Below are 18,937 nucleotides of genomic sequence, written 5' to 3' on the forward strand. Positions count from 1 at the left end.
GGGAGAGGGATGTTACTCTTTCCTGGGGATGCTGAGAGCACTGCGGAGTTGAGCTGCAACGCCGTTCCGAGGGAAAGGTGAGTACTGGCACTTGTTGCGCGATGTGAAACTTGGCCGCAAATACGTTACGATGAGGGAGTTGGAACACAGCGTTTTCTTTTTTTTTTTTGCGAGTCCAACTAGAAACGGCATGTGGGGAGCACGATATTGAAAGGTTACAGTTTCCGTAGAATCAGTTTCCTGAACCATTCGCAGTGTTCGCACGTTACTTTTCCTTTTTTTTTGAAAGGTGATATACAAACTATTAAAATAAGAAATAACACACTCAGTCCGTTAAACTTACACGCATTACTACATCTAATCCTAATAGCGCCCAAAAGCTCAGTGTTTCGATTTATTATAAAAAAAGACCGTGCTGCTTATTTCAGCGTTCATTACTGAGATAGTTTCGTGTCAAATTGAGTGGCGAATTAAAAAAGAAAGGGTGGGAGGTTAACGCATAACGCAGCCATTCAACCAAAGAAACAGGCAGCCACATAAATTGAGAATGTTGCGTCTTTTTTTCGTTATCTGAAGTATGCCGACTCAATTCTGGTGCATAACAGTGAGCGCTGTTCGGGGTCGGGTTGAGGGTACATGCGCACCACCAGATGATGGTGTTGACCTGAATCAATGGTCGACTTCATAAAGAGCGTTTGCTTTAGAGCATCTGGTGCCTGAGTCCTAGTTAGAAAAACCTAGGCAACACGGCCGGGGCACGAACCAGAGGCACTTCCAACTGTAGGCGCGCGCGGCGGTTGCGCAGCGACGTCTTATGGGCACCAATCGTGTTGGTCCTATCGCGTAAGCATATGACGTCGTGCCAAAGATGACGCGAGAAAAATTAATTATCGGAATTTTTAGCGTTTCTGCAGGCAGCTTTCACCCCATATTTCATTACTGTTTATTATTGCTCGTGCTCTGGGCTGTGCTTCAAAATTTTGCATGCGCGGAGGTAATCACGACGGAAATGTCGAGTGCTATTCCGCTTCGCTGGCGGTTGAGCGTTCTAGTTAAGCCTCACTGCAGCTGTACATAACGAAATCAGCCTGTGGATCAATCACATGAGGTGCAGCACATTTCGTTCCCTCTCGGTATCTCGTTCCTGCAAATAGCGACAGTTTAACGTGCTTGACCTCACATCGCGCTCAGGCATTTGCCATCGCAACGCAAGACGTCGTCATCGCAGTTCATAATGCTAAAAAAAAAAAAAAAAAAGTAATCATATGAACCAATGATGCTTTCATACACAATAGTGTCTAAAACACGTTTCGGACGGAACGCAGAATTGCCGTGAGCTATGGACGACGAACAGTTCCGAGCAGCAGGCCACCAGCTTGTGGACTTCGCCGTCAGTTACTGGCAAGGAATCCGGAACCGGCCAGTACTCCCAGATGTCACGCCGGGCTTCATGGCAAGCCTATTACCGGCTGAACCACCGACCCATCCGGAGAAATGGCAGGACATATTCGACGACATAGAAAGGGTCATAATGCCTGGTGTATGTCGTCTACTTTTGCACTACGTCGGTCTTCTTAAAGGAGCACGGAGGTGACCCCCTCCCCCCACACACATTCTTTTTGTTTTCGCTTTTCGGTGCGGAGTGTTCTCCAACGAATAAAATGAGTTCCCGCGAAAGAACGACTAGCGCAAGTGACATACAGAGCGAGCGTGAGGGCTCGGTTCCGCACCACCTTTGTAAAATTCTTCTCCTCGTGAAAAGAGCGCACCGCAGAACGAGAGGACGTCGTGACGTATGCTACTCCCCTCACGTGACCAGTGACGTATAGCAGCACAGCTCAAGCATGTATAAGCGGCGCGTGAGCTGCGAAGAAAAAACAAACAAACAACGCACAGTCTTCACTACGTCACGGGAGCACTGTGTCGGCCGTCCGCGGCTGCTTTCTCCGACTGTCTTTTGTAAATACGCACCGCAGAGCGGAAATATTTTGCATTATGACTGCTGGTGGCCAGCTTGACAAACGAGGCGGGATTTCGAGCGATGTTAAATGTCACCTCATGGCTCCTTTAAAGGAGCACCGAGGAGAACGTCGTAACGTAGCCTGTTCCCCTCGCACGTGACTCGTGACATAGACCGGTGCGGCTCATGAGCTGCGAAGAAATAAACGAGGGGAGGAAGGCACGGGGACTTTTCGACGTCTCGCGAGGATCGTGCCGGCTGTCTGCGGCTGCTTCCTCCGACTGTTTTTGTAAATTTGATCGCGCAGTGACAATACAGCGCGCGGCGAAATTATTTTCCATGGTGACTCCTGATGAACAGCTTGACAGATGAGACGGGGTTTTCGCGCCACGTTAAGTGTCACCTCGCTGCTCCTTTACAAAGATCCAGAAATCATCTCCAACCGCATGTGTTATTATATAGTGTTTGTAAGATATATTCAGTATACAACGCCATACTTGCCTCCAGAGCACGCTGCTTTTCGAATAGGGTCATTCATCCAAAGTGCCGCTCGACCCCCCCGTAGAATTTTATGTGCATTTTTTCGGTGGTTCTTTATGACTCGGAAAGCAACAAAACATTGCTCTTTTCTCACGAAATTGAACATGGTGGTATGCAGAGCCCCTCAGAGACGCAGTGCTTGGCGAAAACCTATGTCGTTTTGAGCAGACATTGCGGCCAACGTAAGTCACGGAGCATCTTGGAAAGCGTCTTATTTGATAGCGGAGGGTTCGTTTTACCGTATTTAAGCAATTTTCACCATCGCACTCGACGGGCTCGACGCTTGTGACATACACGAAATTTGCAAAGTCTGTGCAAGCTTACGAATTTTTTTGCAATATAAACTTCTGGAATTTTGTTGTGTCCGCTCAGCCAGACATCCCATTCCAGAATCCTTTATTGATAGAGATTCTCATGGTGCTTCCTACACTCGCGCGCTATGGTCTCTGCGCGACACCACATTTCCCCCTCGCGACAAAAACAACGATAACACACACAATAAACCCATTCAACAAAAACCCAAACGTTGAGGTCGCTTCCTCGTTCTTGAGCTACGTCTAAGCTGCACTTCCTGAGCAGGAACGTCCACCTTGTCCGTCTTCGTTTGCTGAGTCGTTCCGCTCGTGGTGGCAGAGTTTTGAGCAGGTTCGTCGTCAGCTTGCCTGGACTGGGCTGTGGCGGCCCCGGATCCACATCCGTTGTCATCCGGCCAACTGGGGTCTGGAGAAGTCTGATGAGGAGTTTCATCCGAAGGTATGTTCCAGTACATAGCCACTGGTGTTGCATCCGATCCGGAAGTAGGCCTTAGGAGTAGTTTTGGCAACGCTTCTTTCGGAACCTTAGAAAGCTTGCTGCTGTTCCAAATTCTGTTATCGTCTAGGAGGAACGAATTGTTGCTCCGTTTTTCGATGATGTTCCTCGGTTCGGAGTACCGGAGTTGACCTTTGTAGATGTGTCCAGGAAGCTTGACACGCACAAAGTCGCCTGGTTCGAGGTGTTGTTGCTTTGCGCTTCTTTTCTCATCAACGTAAGCTTTAAGACGGGCTTGTTTCTTCTCAATTCTTTCTCGGAGGCGATTCATTTCCGATGCTGGCTCGGTCAAAAATTTTCGTGTTGGAAAACCGATGGTATTTAGTCGGTGTTCGTATGTCTCCTCCATGTAACAGAAAAGCTGGAGCTAGTCCCGTTGACGCGTGAGGTGTAGCACGATACACCCCGATGTATTCCAGTACGGCCTCTTTGATTGGACGGTTCTCTAACTGTGCCACTTGGACGAAACTTTTTAGTACCTTGTTGAACCTCTCGATCATACCATTTCCTTGTGGATGGTAGACTGAGGAGCGTATGTGGCGAATTCCTCGTTCTTGGAGAAAAGCACGAAACTCGTGGGAAATGAATTGGCAGCCGTTATCAGTCACAATTTCAACGGGATGACCTTCCCTGCTGAAGATTTGGCGCAGAAACCCGATAACAGTTGAAGTTGTGACTGTATTCGAAAAGCACACTTCGGGCCACCGACTATGGTAGTCTATCAAGGTGATCATGTGCCGGCAGTTCTGTGGGGCCTTTTCAAAAGGACCAACAACGTCCATGCTGACTTTTTCCAAAGGTCCCTCTGGAAGTTTCACAGGAGTGAGTGGAGCAGGTGCCGTCTTCGCGGACTTGTCCGCTGTTTGGCATATGTCGCAGCCCCGGATAGCAGTTTCGACGTTGCTGTCCATCGCAGGCCACCAGTACAGTTGACGCAAGCGCTGCTTTGTACGCACTATGCCCGGATGTGCCTCATGCGCCAGACCAATTACCCTTGACACTGACGCAGGTGGCACAACAATCCTATCCCCTCGCAGCAGCAGTCCATCAACTTCTGACAGCTCAGTGCGAACCTTGAAGAACGTCACAGCGTTGTCTCGAAGAGCCGCTTTCGAAGGCCATTCTGTTCGTATGTAGCGCAGAACGTCCTGCATTACTGAGTCGGAAGTTGTCTCACGCTGGAGCTGCTCCTTTGAGATGCATTCTGTGACGATGCACACCACGTCTTCGAAGGGCTCTTGTGCATGATATGGAAGTGGCAGTCGCGACAACGCGTCTGCAAATCTCGTTATCTTTCCCTTTTTTGTAGACGACAGTGAAATTGTAACTCAGAAGCCGTGAGACCCATCGTGATATTCGTAGCGGTCGGTGTCCGGTGCCCTGAGTGCTTTTAACAACGTCTGAAGGGCTTGATGATCAGTCTATAATGTGAACGGACGACCCCAAAGGTATACATGCCAGTGTTCAACTGCCCAAATGCATGCGAGGGCCTCTCTTTCTCCAGCTGAGTATTTCCGTTCCTGGGGAGTTAACGCCCGGGATGCGAAGGATACCGTGCGGAAAATGCTGCCATCCCGCTGACGCAAAACAGCACCAAGCCCATAAGCGGATGCGTCGGTAGTGACGGTAACAGGTAATGCTGGCTCGAACATGCTGAGGGCTGAACATGTGGAGATGTGTCTTTTAACCTTCTCAAAACTTGCTTGAGCTCGTGGATTCCAGTGGAAAGCGTCTGCGCCTCGCAGCAGTTCACGCAGAGGTTCCACCACATCTGCATAATTCTTTATGAATTTGGCGTAGTGGCCACTCATTCCCAGAAATGACCTCAGTGTACGTAAATCTGATGGTGCTGGGGCTTCTAAAATAGCTTTGACGTTGGTGTCGAGTGGAAACAGTTTTCCTTCCTTTACTGTGTGACCGATAAAAGAGCTCGCTGAAGCCAAAAACGCACTTGTGATTTAACCGTAACCCTGCATCGGAGATCCGTTGCAAAACTGAACGTAGATTCTGTTCATGCTCTTCTTCAGTCTTCCCAAACATGATGATATCGTCCAGATAGTGTAACGCCCCTGTACATCCTTTCAGCACATTAGCCAAAAGCTTCTGAAATGCAGATGGCGCGGAGGCCAGCCCGAAGCACAATATCTTGTATCGGAATAGACCTTCGTGCGTTATAAACGCAGTGAGATCTCTGCTCTCTTCGGCCAGTACGAGCTGGTGGTATGCTGCTGTTAAGTCCAACTTGGAAAATATCTTTGCACCGGATAACTTGTTCAGCAGCTCTTCCATATTCGGCAATGGGTAGCAATCTGGCACGACAGCTTTGTTTGGTGCCCGCAGATCTACGCATAGCCTGATCCGACCATCCTTTTTCTTGGCCACGACAAGTGGCGATACCCAGGGCGATGCATCAATAGCCTCAATGACGTCCATATCCAGCAGTTTCTTTAGTTCTTTAGACACATCGTCACGTATCTGTAGGGGTAGCCTTCGGAGTTTAGTAGTTGTAGGCTGCACGTCTGTCCGTACTTTGACTTTGTGCTCGTAGCCTTTGGCTAGGCCCAGCTCCGGTGAAAACAGGTTCGCAAACTCACACTTTGCTATTCGCTCGCTGGCACCGGTTGTAACTGCTGTCTCCAGGCATTGTAAGAGTGCCCCGTCAATCCGCAAGTCTAGCGCAGCAACTGCGTCGAGCCCCAATAGTGTCGTTCCATGATGTACGACGTAAAAGAGAAGGGTCGCGCTACGTGTCTTGTACTTGACAGGTAGGATGACGCACCCTCGCACTGGGATCTCTTTCCTCGAATAGTCGTGAAGTTCGATTGACGCAGGCTGCAGGGTGAACTTCTCGGCGTATGTGGACTGATACGCAACCGACGAAATTATGGAAACTGACGAACCCGTGTCTATTAAAAACGTGACGTCCTTTCCACCGGCTTCTGCTGTAATGTGGATAGCCTTCGCCGCAGATGATTGCACTTCCAATAGTATTGCAGGTTCTGTCCTGGACGGGTAATCCTCGTGATGTGCGCCTTCAGTTACGACTTCGCGAGTGGCACCACGTTGCTGCTTTTTTGCACCTCGGCATACGGCTCCGAAATGCCCAATTTTCTTGCACTTAAAACATTCTTTGTACCTGGCTTTGCATTCCTGCGCGTTCGCCAGATGGTACGGTGAACCACAACGAAAGCAAGTAGTTGCATTCTTCCCTTGAGCTTGGGGCTTGGGAGTCGCGGGCTTGCCAGCTGATCTCTTGAACGGCTTCTTGAACACTTTTTCAACCGCAGCTGTGTTCTCCTGCAAGATCCGCTGGGCTTCCTTGCGGCTCTGCTCAACATGACTCGCGATCTGTGTAGCCCTTTCCAAAGTAAGTGTTGATCCTTCCAGTAGAAGTCGCTCGCGTACTTGGGGTAGGAGGGCCTTGTCCACAAGTTGGTCCCGTAGCGTTTCGTCAAGCATGGAGACCTCGAAGAGCAGTCACGTATTCCTTGATACTTTCGTCCGGCAGCTGAGAACGCTGACTGAATTTCCTGCGCTCCACCATAACGTTATAACTCTCGGCATACCGCTTTTCAAGTGTTGCCAAAGCTCCTTTATACACATTTACCGTGGCTGTGGTGGAGTCTCCGCTGCTTTGTTCCGACGGTACGGCAGGAACTGACAACGTGTAGAAAATTCTTTGTCCCTCTGTCCCAAGAGCATGAAGGAGCATTGCCTTTTGACGATCGGGCCTGTAGGATATTCCGTCGATGGCAAGCATATAATTATCGAACATCCGCCGCCATTGACTCCATGGAACGGGAGGCTTGCCTGGTCGCTCAAGAAACGGCGGCGTAGCAGGAAGTCCGGGGAAGCTCGTGACGTTTAGAAAGTAACGTTGGCGAATGAGTCCTCAATCCAAAAACATCTCGCAGAAGGTAGGTTCTCCCCGACGTCGCCAAAATGTTGTGTCCGCTCAGCCAGACATCCCATTCCAGAATCCTTTATTGATAGCGATTCTCATCGTGCTTCCTACACTCGCGCGCTATGGTCTCTGCGCGACACCACAAATTTCATCCTCAATTTTTTTTTTTTTTACGAATACCCTCCGTATTGTACTTTAGACACACAAAAATTCAGCCCCGCGGATGCAATGTAAGCCGCAGTAAAAAGTCGTGAAGTTGTGAAAATTCGACAAAATGCACATTTTTGACCGAAAAATTCGGTGTAAGGAGGTCGAGATAGAAGCGTGATCAAGGTGTCATTCGATGCATCGTCTTCCTAGCAAGACGTAGCAAAAAAATCTCAGTGGTACTTTTTGTTAATCTCAAATATTTTTTTTTAGTTGAAGGTAACTTCGCAAACGTGTATGCGCGCTGCGGCGCGTCGTAGCGAAGGAACAACTGAACGGGTAACTCACAAAACACTAGATGGAAAGAAAACATTAAGCAGTCACATTATTGAACAACAAATAACGATTGCAAACACGTGTTTCCCTCCTTCGAGACCCGACGGCTGGCAGTGAGCGCTCATCAATCTGGCCATCTTGTGCACCGACGAAACTTTAGCCAGCTCGCGGTGCTGGTAAATGAGAGATAAGGAAAGACGTGGAAATAGGGGTCCATTCAGGCTTTATGGTACAATATGGCTGCTTTTGGCCGTGCAGCATCCGGCATCCGTCAGTCGAGTCGTTGACACGAGTAGAGTAATCACTACATGAACAGTGATTCACGTAGTGAATCAGGAACAGGAACAAGGCAAAAAGTCACAGGCCTCCCTGAAATCATTTTTAAGCATCACGTTTATGCACTAAAGTGTCTCCACATATAACAAGCAGTATAAGTGTCGGCAGTCCTCGTACGCCAGCCCTGTTTCTCTGAAATAACTATCCCCGGTATATGCAAGATGACAATGAAATAAACGAAGACCTTGCCTGAATAACACAGTATCATAGCTTTGTACACAACAGAAATGCCCAGAAATAGCTTATCTGACATGGAAAGTGATGGCACCCATGACTGACAAAATTTTTCACTTATACGTACATCTGCACTGTTGGCGCACAAAGCGAAAAAATCGTACATCACAGCTACTAAGCAAGGGTTATATACGTGCAAGAGGAGAGCACAGCTAAAAGGGTGCTAATCTAATGATGGTTGATGGGCAACACGATGTTTTTTTTCGGCGGAACATGCTAATATGATGTTTCTTACTCATGCTTGTCATGCTTGCCGTCGGCTGTCCACCAATCTGGGATGGTGGATTTTAAAATATTTATTTCGAAGCGTTTATTCTTCAAAGTTTATTTCGACAGCGTGGATTTTCTCATGATTTATATTGAAGAGTTTATTTTGAAAGTTTGATCTTTAAGAGATTTATTTTTGAACGTTTTATTTTTACATGATTTATTTCGGCGTCATCCCAAGTGAAGGTGTTCTCCGCGGGTGTATACCTGGAAATAAACTGGTCGAAATCCCCGACGTAAACTAAACTACTGTAAATAAATGTTCCCTGATTATAAAACGCACAGTCGCGCGCGGGAAACTGTCAACAGCGAACTTGGACTAACCTGGACATCAAAATGCAAACACCGAACTTGTACGAACCTAACAATAAACTAACCAACGTGCTGTTCCGTCGTGTCCGGCCTGCTAAGCCTAACGGCCGCTAATATGTGGATTTCGTTCGCTAAAACGACTACTTGGACAGACATCGAAAACCCGTGAATTTGATTGGTTAAATGGTGGTCGCAGTGTTTTTAAAACACGGCATACCATCTTACGAAGCAATCACGGCGAGCCCTTTCACTATAGCACCACGACCACCTATACGAAAAGTATCTCGAGCAGTCGAGCATTCTCCTTGATTTTCCTTGTTTCGAGAACGTGAATTTCGATATCGGGGATTTCGCAATCGGGAATATCGAGGTCCCCCCTTTTCTGCTTGAGCTCGGTGCAGGTAATACTAGATGACTGTTCATGTCGTGATTATTCTACTCGTGCCAACAACTCGACTGACGGATGCCACAACAGGCAAAAACAACCATGCATATATGGTACCAACAAGCCTGAATGGACCCTTGTCTCAATCTCAATTTTTGAGGAAGAAATTCCAGAATTTTCTATTGCAAAAAAAAAAAAAAAAAGAAATATAACGAAAACTCGTAAACTTGCACAAACTTCGCAAATTTCGTGCATGCCACAAGCGTCGAGCCCGTCGAGTGCGATGGTGAAAATTGCTTAAATACGGTAAAATGAACTCTCCCCTATCAAATAAGACGCTTTCCAACATGCTCCGTGCCTCCGCTGCTCATGCATGCATACATGGCCGCGCATGCTCCGGAACTACCAAAATAATTCACATGAAACTTTATGGGGGGGGGGGGGGGAGGGGAGGGGGTCGAGCTCTGTGTCATTTGACGTGCTTAGCATTAAAAAAAATAAAAATAAGAAAAAGAAGAACACTCTTCAAGGCCCGGGATTAAAGGGACGGTCGCATCCGTTCCAGTCGATTTCAAAAGGTTCCGTGACATTTCATCGAACGTCATTTCGTCGAAAAACGGACGTTTCATCAAACGCTGTTTCATCGAATCGGTGGCCGCCGCTTTTCCTTGCGGCAACGTGTGAAATACGTAGAAGGCCCTCCTGACCTAACCTTGGTCAGGCGTCGATGAAACGGCGTTCGATGAAATTGCGTTCGGTAAAACGGCGTTCGAAGAAATGGGCGGACACCATGTCAAAACTATAATGTTATTTTATTCCTCCTGAACCACTGGCCACGGTACCGGAAGTCCCACGCGAAACAGCGGCGTAGTTTGACTGTTTTTCGACGGAATACACCACAAGAGCAGACACCGGATGTTGAGGCTATGCCCGAATTCCGTCTGCGGAAAAACGACATTCCCTGAAACACCAATGAGGGCGCGACCTTGAGAAAAGGAATGTCGCGGCCGTCACACACAGGGGCCGTGGGTGTCGCAGAAAACGCGCCACTCAATTACAATAAAAGAACTGACCACCTGGAATCATGCGGTCAACGGCATTTGTTCGTACTAGGTTTTTGCCACTTCCCCTGATGTGAATGTCATGTAACGTAAGTTTAATTATATAAATTCTTGCGAACTGAACTCGGAAATTTGCCAAGTAAATGTCACTTTTTTACCCCACCAATGTGAAGAGCGTGCCGAATTCACTCAAATGAATGATAATTGACAGGGATATTGAGGAGCTATCTCGTCGGAAAAAATAGCCGAACATCATGCAACGAGAATTGGCTTCCAGCAGCCGTCCCTTCAAGGGAGAGAGCGAAAGCGCTTCGTTCGCAGTGGCATTTCCGGTGCGCAATAACCAGAGTTCGAGGTAACTCGTTACTGTAACTAAGTTCCTTTTTTTGGTAACTTGTAACTTAAGACGGTACTTTTGCGCCGTGGTAACTTTCAGAGGAACTAATTTCTTTTTCAGGTAACTTTGCCAAAGTAACTTAAGCTAAGTTCCAGGTTACTTTTAATTCGCTTTTCACTCACGTCCACATATTTTCTTGCTTTCTCGGTTTTTTTCATGGCGTAGAACGTGATATTTAATCAATGACAGTATTCTATTCAGGAAGTAAAAATTGCTGCCATTGAAATGAAGCTGAACCATTGTGCGCCCACAGGGAGTAAGATGCAAAGCGTTCAAATTGTTTGACATAAACGAAAACGCACTGCACCTTTTTTTGTGTCCGAAGTAACTTGGGAGTAACTCGTTCTTTTTTTAAGTAACTCCGTAACTGCGAGTTACATTTCAGGCTGAAGAACTTCGCTACTAACTTCGTTACATTTTTCACACGGTAACATGTCGAGGGGGCATGCTTCAACCCCTATCCCCGTTTCAAGTCTAAGATTTGTATTTCCCCTTCTGCAGATGACTCACTGGCAGTCTCCAAATTTCTTCGCTTACTTCCCAACTGGCCAGAGCCCTCCGTCCATCTTGGCGGACATACTCAGCTCTACCCTCGCTACTGTTGGCTTCTCCTGGGTATGACACCCGATGTCCATATTGAAGACAAGCTGCACATTTTCAATTTTTTTTTTGCACAGGTGGCAAGTCCGGCGAGTACTGAACTGGAGATGGTAGTCGTGGACTGGTTAGGAAAAGCAATTCAGCTGCCTGACCAGTTCCTCTTTTCGACGCCCGGCATCAGGGGCGGAGGTGTGATCCAGGTATAGGCAGTGCGATAGTTTGACTCGGCCAAGTAACGTCGACGTCGTACTAATGTATGTTTCAGAGTACTGCAAGCGAATGCACTCTCACAGCTGTACTGGCTGCTAAGACGAAAATGACATCACGTGTAATAGAGAGGAACCCATCGCTGACCCCCAGTCAGGTGTGGGACAAGCTTGTCGTGTATGCATCATCCCAGGTACTGCTTCGATTGCGATACTATCCCAACTTTTTTAAGGAACATATGGAACACATGGTTCACACTCAATTCTGGAACAAAGATGCTCGAGGATAAGAAAAGATGCAAAGTCAAGGGTTTTCAAGGAGTGTGGAAAATTCCTGCATTTTCAAATTCCAGGGTACCGAAAGGTTTGAAAGACCAGTGGGAACCATGTAGATATTTTGGAGCAGTTTCAACCATGTCATGGTCATCAGCTAACAGTTTTTGTCATAATTTTGTTTCACCAGCTTGCAGATCGCACTGTCCTCATTGGGCAATTTTTGCTTTCTCTATGGTGCCTATGGCAGGCAAAACAAACAGCCCCTGTGCCGCGGCCGCTGTGATGCTGAATGAGACTGCTTACGAGGGATGTGCGTGGAAATGTTGACTACATCAGTCATAGTGATGTTTCCACGGATCAGACCCAAAGATGATGATGATGATGATGCCTTGAATTGAGTTACACACACATCATTACAGGCACACTCGTCTGTCGAGCGAGCAGCCCTACTGGCATCTGTGCGCTTCCATGTTCTAAACACTGACGACAACTTGAGCGTACGTGGATCTGCACTACGTGAAGTTATACGAGAAGACAGAGAAATGGGATACATCCCAATGGCCGTACGTGCATTTCCCATATTTCCCAAAATCTCCCACATTGCCTGTGCATTTAATTAACATGTTTGTCAGATGGTGGCGACACTGGGAACCACCAGTTCTTGCGCTTTCGACAACCTGCGAGAGATTGGTCCAGTTTGTAAGTGGACAGAATGCGCATGTTGTGAATGCCAAAATCATGCGACGTGCTCTTCCTGCCGTGTCTAGGTGAAACTGAAGGAATTTGGCTGCACGTGGATGCTGCTTATGCTGGGTCAGCCTTCATATGTCCTGAGTTCAGGCATTACATGGATGGAGTAGAGGTAATGTTGCACTGCCACTCCTAGTGCAAGAACAGGTGAACAAACTGACAAGATGTTCCTCAGGATTAAAATACTTGCGGAGAGCATGTCAGAGTCACATGCTGAAAGATGGATTGATGACGACATGAAAGATTTGGGGTTTGGGTTAAACATTAAGTCTTCCATTCCAGCTCGTTTCGTCATTCGGTCTCAACCCACACAAATGGTTGCTTGTTAATGTAGACTGCTCAGTTATGTGGTGAGTATAATCAAAGAGAATAATAACTCATGTGCATTCACACATGGAAGTCGCCGTTGCTATACGAAAGTAATGTTTTCAACAGGTTTCGAGACAGAACTGACATTGAGGAAGCGTTCAAAGTGAATCCTCTCTACTTGAAGCACGAGAACCAAGGAGGGAAGGTGCCCGACTACCGTGTGAGTGGGGTGAAGATGAAATGCGATCAGTTTAGATTGTGGCAACATACACACACTAGCCATAAATGCACTTAACTAATCAATTTTAGCAAAGCATCAAGCATCAATTTTAACTAATGCTATTAATTAATCAATTCCACGTATCATTTGCAGCACTGGACCATCCCACTGGGACGCAGATTCCGGTCTTTAAAATTATGGTTTGTGTTCCGATGCTATGGAATCATTGGCTTGCAGAACTTCATACGACAGGTCAGTTCTGCAAAAGTTACGATTAGAGCCTCTGTCTTTCAGCGATGGAGAATTTACTACTGCGCGAGGTGGGATTTAACAAATCTGTAGGATTCCGCTGGCAAGAGAACACAAGCAACAACAACAAAAATGTGCTGTATTCTCCAGAGTTCGCACACAGACTCGTCCCGCATGATTTTCCAGCCTTTCGTAACTTTTCAGTGCACATAGAAAACTAGACTCAACTCTGTCAATCTCTCTCCAGGCATTGCAGTCATTAAATTCCCTTTCGTCACAGCGTGTTCAACCGTGTAAGTGCCAGCATTATCAGTGGTGTCAGGCATTGCAGTCGCGGCTGATCGGGTTTAACCAGCGAAAATGTCGCAGAATGATTGAAATCCTTAAATAATTCTGTAGGACATCTAATAGTCCGCGAAAAAAAGGAAGATTCGGAAGGAAACAACAGGTTCCGCGAGACATGGCCAATTCCGCGGAAAGCTGGGGGCTCTAGTTATGATTATATTGCTATAAAAGGCCAGTAGTTCGTATACGAAATGCATTAAATATGTTCTAGCAAGTGGAACTTGCAAAGGAGTTCGAGAGGTACGTCAAGCAAGACAGTCGTTTCGAGGTTGTATTTCCTGTGGTTATGGGGCTCGTATGCTTCCGATATAAGGTAACGTTGCAGCGGTGCATATTACTTCATGTATTTAGATTTTGTTTATTACAAAAATCCAGGGATCAAACAGAGAAAACGAAGCTCTTCTGCAGATTCTCCAAGAGCGGAGGAACATATACCTGACGCCGACAAAACTTCGGGGGACATTTGTGCTGAGGTTCGCAATCTGCAGTAGAATGACCAATAGCTCAGACGTTTTCAACGCTTGGAATGAAATCTGTGATGCCTTCGAGATACTCAAGTCAACAAAACCAGCGTAAGTAGAAAATATACTGTAGAAAAAAAAATATGGAAGGAAACGCAGTGTCAAGTGACTTTTGACACGAAGCACATTTTGAGCGTTGTACAAGTGAATGCATCTGTGTCATTGTGGATATGGTGGGACTGCGAGCTTGAGCTGAATTCAGCCAATGGACCGTTTCCGACAACGCGTATGCGCATGCCCAGCCCTTGGGTCCGCCATCTTTGAGTGGAAAATATCGCCATGGACCCACCTGCGGGAGACTGTCATGTTCATTGTGGGGAGATGATCGGTTTCAAGGGTATGCGGACGTTTGAGGTCTGGTTAGGGTTGCCGCCAGGCCGGTATTATACCACCACGACCGGTTATTTGCGCGCTCTGCCGGTAGGAAGGTGATACCGGCAGCCTTTTGCTGGTATTTGTGGCTCAAGACCTTTCATAAGGGCTTTTACGGGGTTTTCCCTTCAATATTCCACCACAGCTTGAATAAATCTGGAGCACAGACCCAACTCGACAGTCACCAGTCGTTTTCTTAGTTATTCATTATTATGATTATTCATTGTTATTATTATTTTCATTGTTATTCATTACATCTTGTGTTCGGAGGGGACAAGAGCAGTGGTTGTGCAAAGCTGTTGGTGATTGTGTCGAGCCAGCTAGAACGACCCTCACCCACTTTCCCTTTCCCACGAGCCTTTCCTCCTTTCCATCTATTCCACCTCCTCTCCCCCAGCCGGTATTTTTCGCTCCAAAAGGTGGCAACCCTAGGTCTGGTAACCAGTACAATGCGCTTTCACTCTTTCCACATTCTTCTTCCAACCTTCTCCTTCCGCTACTTTCCCGCGCAACGTGCCAGTCCGAAGAGCGCGTCACCATTATTGGGGGGAAACGCACGACGCTCGACATTCCGTCGCCGGGGGCGACGCGAATATGGAAATGGTCCACTGGGACTGCGGCATTACCGGGAACTTCACAAAAAATAGTACGCATGTGACGCAATTGTGCTATTTCATGCAGTATTTTTCGCAAGAACCATTACAAAAGAGAAGAGAGTGTAGACACTGGACCACATGGCTTGGTGAAAAGAATGCCTCTCCAGGGAGAAACTAGCCATTACATGTAAGCAAATGTGAAGGTCTTTCTTCATGCTGCAGTGTCATTACTGCATGATTTTCTTTGCAGAAACAACAGGTCGTACAAAAGCAGACTGACAGAAAAGTACTACCAACTAAAGGAGTGGATGTTCAAGAATTAGCGGAGCCACACGGAACCTCAAGCACTAATAACCATGAAGCACTACCATCAAATCGAAAGACAAGGAAAAATGTGCCAACAAATGCGCGCAAAGTGGCTGCAATATGCTTGCAATTTCCCTTGTTCCTTGACGTAAACCAACCTTGTGTCAAACTCGAGCGAATAAAACAATGAAACGCCAGTAAACACTGTAACAGGTATAATTGCAAACGAAGGAATCGAGCAGATACTCTCTGCATCACAGAACTTTTAGAATACCAGGCACTGGTCTGTTGAACTACATGCTTGTTGCTTATGGCTTGATGACTGCAAGGTTGTTTTCAACCAGAAATATATTCACGTTGACACCAGCTCGTGGATTCCTTCGGTTCCACAAAACAACTTCAGTAACTGTTCCCAACCTGAAAACAGTAAAGGACATTAGTTGCTTTCCAGTTTAGAAACTAGGACCCCTGTCACATGGGATGATTTAGTGTCATTTTCGTGTAGTGCACTCCAACCAGCGAATGTCACTTTCGCTACGTGCTTGCTACACTGCTTAAGTCACTTATGCAATGACGGCAATTATGATAGATGAGAATAAACGTCGGGAAAATTTTTAGGCGTGCGCCACAATACCTTCCTCAGAATGTTTTTCTTTCATTTAGAAACACTTCCTGTTAATCTTCTTCCAACATTAAACAAATTGGCGTCAAACACGTGCTAGAACAAAAATGGCTGCCGCCGGATCGCCGAGACTGCGAAGTTGTTACAGGCTATTAACAAGAGTAATGACATGTTTTTTTGGCACCATCTCACACTGTACTTAAATAAAATAAACATGCTGCTGCGAATCCTTTTTTCGAAATATTGTGGTGTCGGGACCCCTCACTTTTTCTCAATATTTTTACCCGCGCCAAAAAGCCTGCCGTCGAGGCTACACACTTTGTCAGCCGAAGAGGAGTGAAGCGAGTCTGGGGAGCTCACTAAATCGTTAGTGCGCTTTCTGCCGAGTGTGACTAAGAGATGTCGTGTGACAGCACACTACGTGCAAGTGTCACTCGCTCAACGTGACACTAAATTAGTCTGTCTGACAGGGGTTTAACTTGATGTCACTGGAAACTCACACATCCTTTTTCTGTCTCTTCTGCTCTGCAAATAGAGAATCATCAAAGCCTGTCTTCTCAACAAACAGCTGGTTTGCTGCCTGACTCCAGTGCTCGCCCACAGGGGACACTATGGCCAGCGCCATATGAAGTGCGAAAGCGGGCAACTTGGCTAGGTCGGCCGTTAGCGGTCTCAGCTCTGCCGCGGTCACAGTGCCTCGATTACCGTAGTCAATGTAGAACACCTTGTACTTCAACTGAAAGTGAACACACACAATTATGCAGAGTAGACTGGCAATAATTGACGCAAGGGTGTCTAACCTGTTGCGCCTCCTGTACAACGTCCAGAACTCGCACGCGGTACCAATGCTGGTCCGTAGAATACAGGCAAACCCAGTGCGAGCCTGGCACGATGTGGGTCTCATCCACGGGCTGTGCATGTGGCCCATACTCATTCAGCTGTTCCTGCAGCCTTTCAATACTCTGCACTTTCGAGTTACTGTCCATCAACTGGCCAAAGAAGTCTGATGGGCTGAACACAACTGACAATGTCACCAAAAAGTTTCCTTCTGGATGCACAGGAGGGGGAACATTGGTCGAGAAGTGTGCAGCGAGGGGCTGAGGTACGGAGGGCTGTGCACTGTGTTGGTAGGCCTTGGGTACTGGACTCTTATTTGAAGAGGAATTACACACAGGAACAGACGAGATGTCCTGGAAGGGAATGCACAACATAAGGTATTTTGGCACGTCTAGCTGGATATTTCAAGGAGCAGCGAAGGCTCCCTCCGTAAATATTTCTCGTTTTTGGCTGCGGCGTATTGTGTAACGAGCAAAATGTGATCTTGCGCAAGAACAACGAACGTTACTGACCTGCAGTGCGTGCTTTGATCTGCACACACTCTAGGAACCCCTCCCCTCCTTCAGTGAGACAGTAAATGAGTAGCACTGATGTCACAGTCCCCCGCAAACAGCACCACGCCACGTCCGTAGCAGACGGATAGAGACCTCACGGCTGCCCCTCACACTGATGCTACGACATGCGGCCCAGCTACGTTATGCCAAGCAGGTCCCCCAAACTCACCTCGGAAAAGCGTGCAACGAAGAAGGCCGCCACTAGATACCCCACTGTTGCCGTTCCGGATCACTTCAACCGCGCTAAGTTTAGCGGCACAATGTTTTTGTTGTTTCTGCGAATGAATCTGTCTTTTGTCCAGATAAAACGCGTATAACAACTTTCTGTGTCGTGTTTCACTTTTTGGTCCCGTTTTTAAACGTGTTGAGCGATCCGAAGGATCTAGAGCACGGCTGCGTGCATCACATAGCGTACCTGTCTTACCAGGCGCAGTCGTCCATTTCTCCTTCGGCGACTTGACCTGGCTTGGATTGGGCTTCAACTGGATCTTTAGCGCGCTACAATACAACGCAAGCTAACATCTGGTAACAATGAGGTATCTATGGGTGGCCTCCGGCATTGCACGCATCGGGATAGGAACAAATACATGGGAAAATGGCGACCTTGGGGGACCTGATGCCAAGAGATCAGGCCAGCCCTTCAAGGTCATACCGCACTGCTCATCGCTACTTTCTCGGAGCATTCTTGTACATTTGGGGATGAGACATGTACGACAAAATGAGCAACGCGCCATAACGCGAAGCATCGAATTCTGGCGCATTCTGGCAAAATAGGTTGCAGCAGCAGCTCGCTATGCCACATTGCAGTGCAATAAAACTCCTTGGATATCTCCATTCCCGTCAGTGTGTTTAGTGTGCTGAGGTGGTGACGTCATGAACCAAGCAGCCGCTGATGCTGCCTCTCTCGTAGGTGCGGTAGGTCAGAGAAAAAATGGCGACAGTGCGCGCTCAGAATACAACAGCAAGTGACTGATCTTGTCATATTGCGTGGTGAAAAACAAACAAAACTCGGAACAAATTGTGCTCGCTCAGTGTGTTTTATTCGGAGCAAATTTCGTTACACTAAAGGGACCATGAAAGGATATTTGACAAGCCCACTATCATTTTCAATTTGTTCCTCTGTACTAAAGCGTTCACCCTGTAAAATATGAAGTTGAAAATCATTCAAATAGCAAAAATTTATATATATTAACCACGGCCGTGAACGGCGACTGCTACAACATGCCAGCAAGGCGAACTGGCCGTGACGTCAATCACAGTGGATGTTGCTGATTCGCGGACGGTCTTTTGCATGCTTGCAAACTTCGCCACGAAATATGTTTTAATTTACCCTGGAGCTAAGATAGTATCTAATCGTTGATGCAGAATCCTACCAGAAGTGTAATGTAGCCGTTGATTGTCAGCATGGTTACCGGAGCACGTTTTCCCATCTGACATATTGCTGAATGCAGCAATAAACAATATGTCAAGATGCCAACTACCCCA

General features: G+C 47.1%; 2 protein-coding genes across 5 annotated transcripts in view; one reads left to right on the plus strand and one right to left on the minus strand.

The window, feature by feature from the left end:
* On the plus strand, nucleotides 1-15,641 carry LOC135368527 (aromatic-L-amino-acid decarboxylase-like). 2 transcript variants are annotated; one of them, XM_064601886.1, is made up of 15 exons: nucleotides 1-77; nucleotides 1,326-1,540; nucleotides 11,191-11,304; nucleotides 11,367-11,489; nucleotides 11,555-11,689; nucleotides 12,191-12,334; nucleotides 12,404-12,470; nucleotides 12,539-12,633; nucleotides 12,804-12,871; nucleotides 12,957-13,050; nucleotides 13,204-13,302; nucleotides 13,856-13,957; nucleotides 14,020-14,216; nucleotides 15,219-15,320; nucleotides 15,384-15,641. In XM_064601886.1, the coding sequence occupies exons 2-15, from the start codon at nucleotides 1,340-1,342 to the stop codon at nucleotides 15,454-15,456; spliced, it is 1,614 nt and encodes a 537-aa protein (XP_064457956.1). In that variant the 5' UTR covers nucleotides 1-77; nucleotides 1,326-1,339; the 3' UTR covers nucleotides 15,457-15,641. The 2 variants fall into 2 exon arrangements, with proteins under 2 accessions (XP_064457956.1, XP_064457957.1); XM_064601887.1 differs by lacking the exons at nucleotides 1-77; nucleotides 1,326-1,540 and adding an exon at nucleotides 4,815-4,943.
* Nucleotides 15,638-18,937, minus strand: part of LOC135368523 (tudor domain-containing 6-like) — a 12,795-nt gene continuing 9,495 nt past the window's right edge. For all 3 annotated transcript variants that reach the window (XM_064601877.1, XM_064601875.1, XM_064601876.1), the window contains 3 exons: nucleotides 16,862-17,251; nucleotides 16,562-16,797; nucleotides 15,638-15,856 (listed from right to left, as the gene is read on the minus strand). In XM_064601877.1, the coding sequence (XP_064457947.1) occupies nucleotides 15,748-15,856; nucleotides 16,562-16,797; nucleotides 16,862-17,251 (735 nt within the window). In that variant the 3' untranslated portion in view covers nucleotides 15,638-15,747. The remainder of the gene's footprint in view (nucleotides 15,857-16,561; nucleotides 16,798-16,861; nucleotides 17,252-18,937) is intronic.

The sequence above is a fragment of the Ornithodoros turicata genome, chromosome 9 (genome assembly GCF_037126465.1).
Source record: "Ornithodoros turicata isolate Travis chromosome 9, ASM3712646v1, whole genome shotgun sequence".
Classification (NCBI taxonomy): Eukaryota; Metazoa; Arthropoda; class Arachnida; order Ixodida; family Argasidae; genus Ornithodoros; species Ornithodoros turicata.

Coding starts and splice junctions, on each gene's coding strand:
- LOC135368527 (XM_064601886.1), top strand. CDS start 1,340: ATGGACGACGAACAGTTCCGAGCAGCAGGCCACCAGCTTGTGGACTTC. Junction 12,471..12,538: donor GCGAGAGATTGGTCCAGTTT/GTAAGTGGACAG, acceptor TGCCGTGTCTAG/GTGAAACTGAAGGAATTTGG. Junction 13,303..13,855: donor TGCAGAACTTCATACGACAG/GTCAGTTCTGCA, acceptor AATATGTTCTAG/CAAGTGGAACTTGCAAAGGA.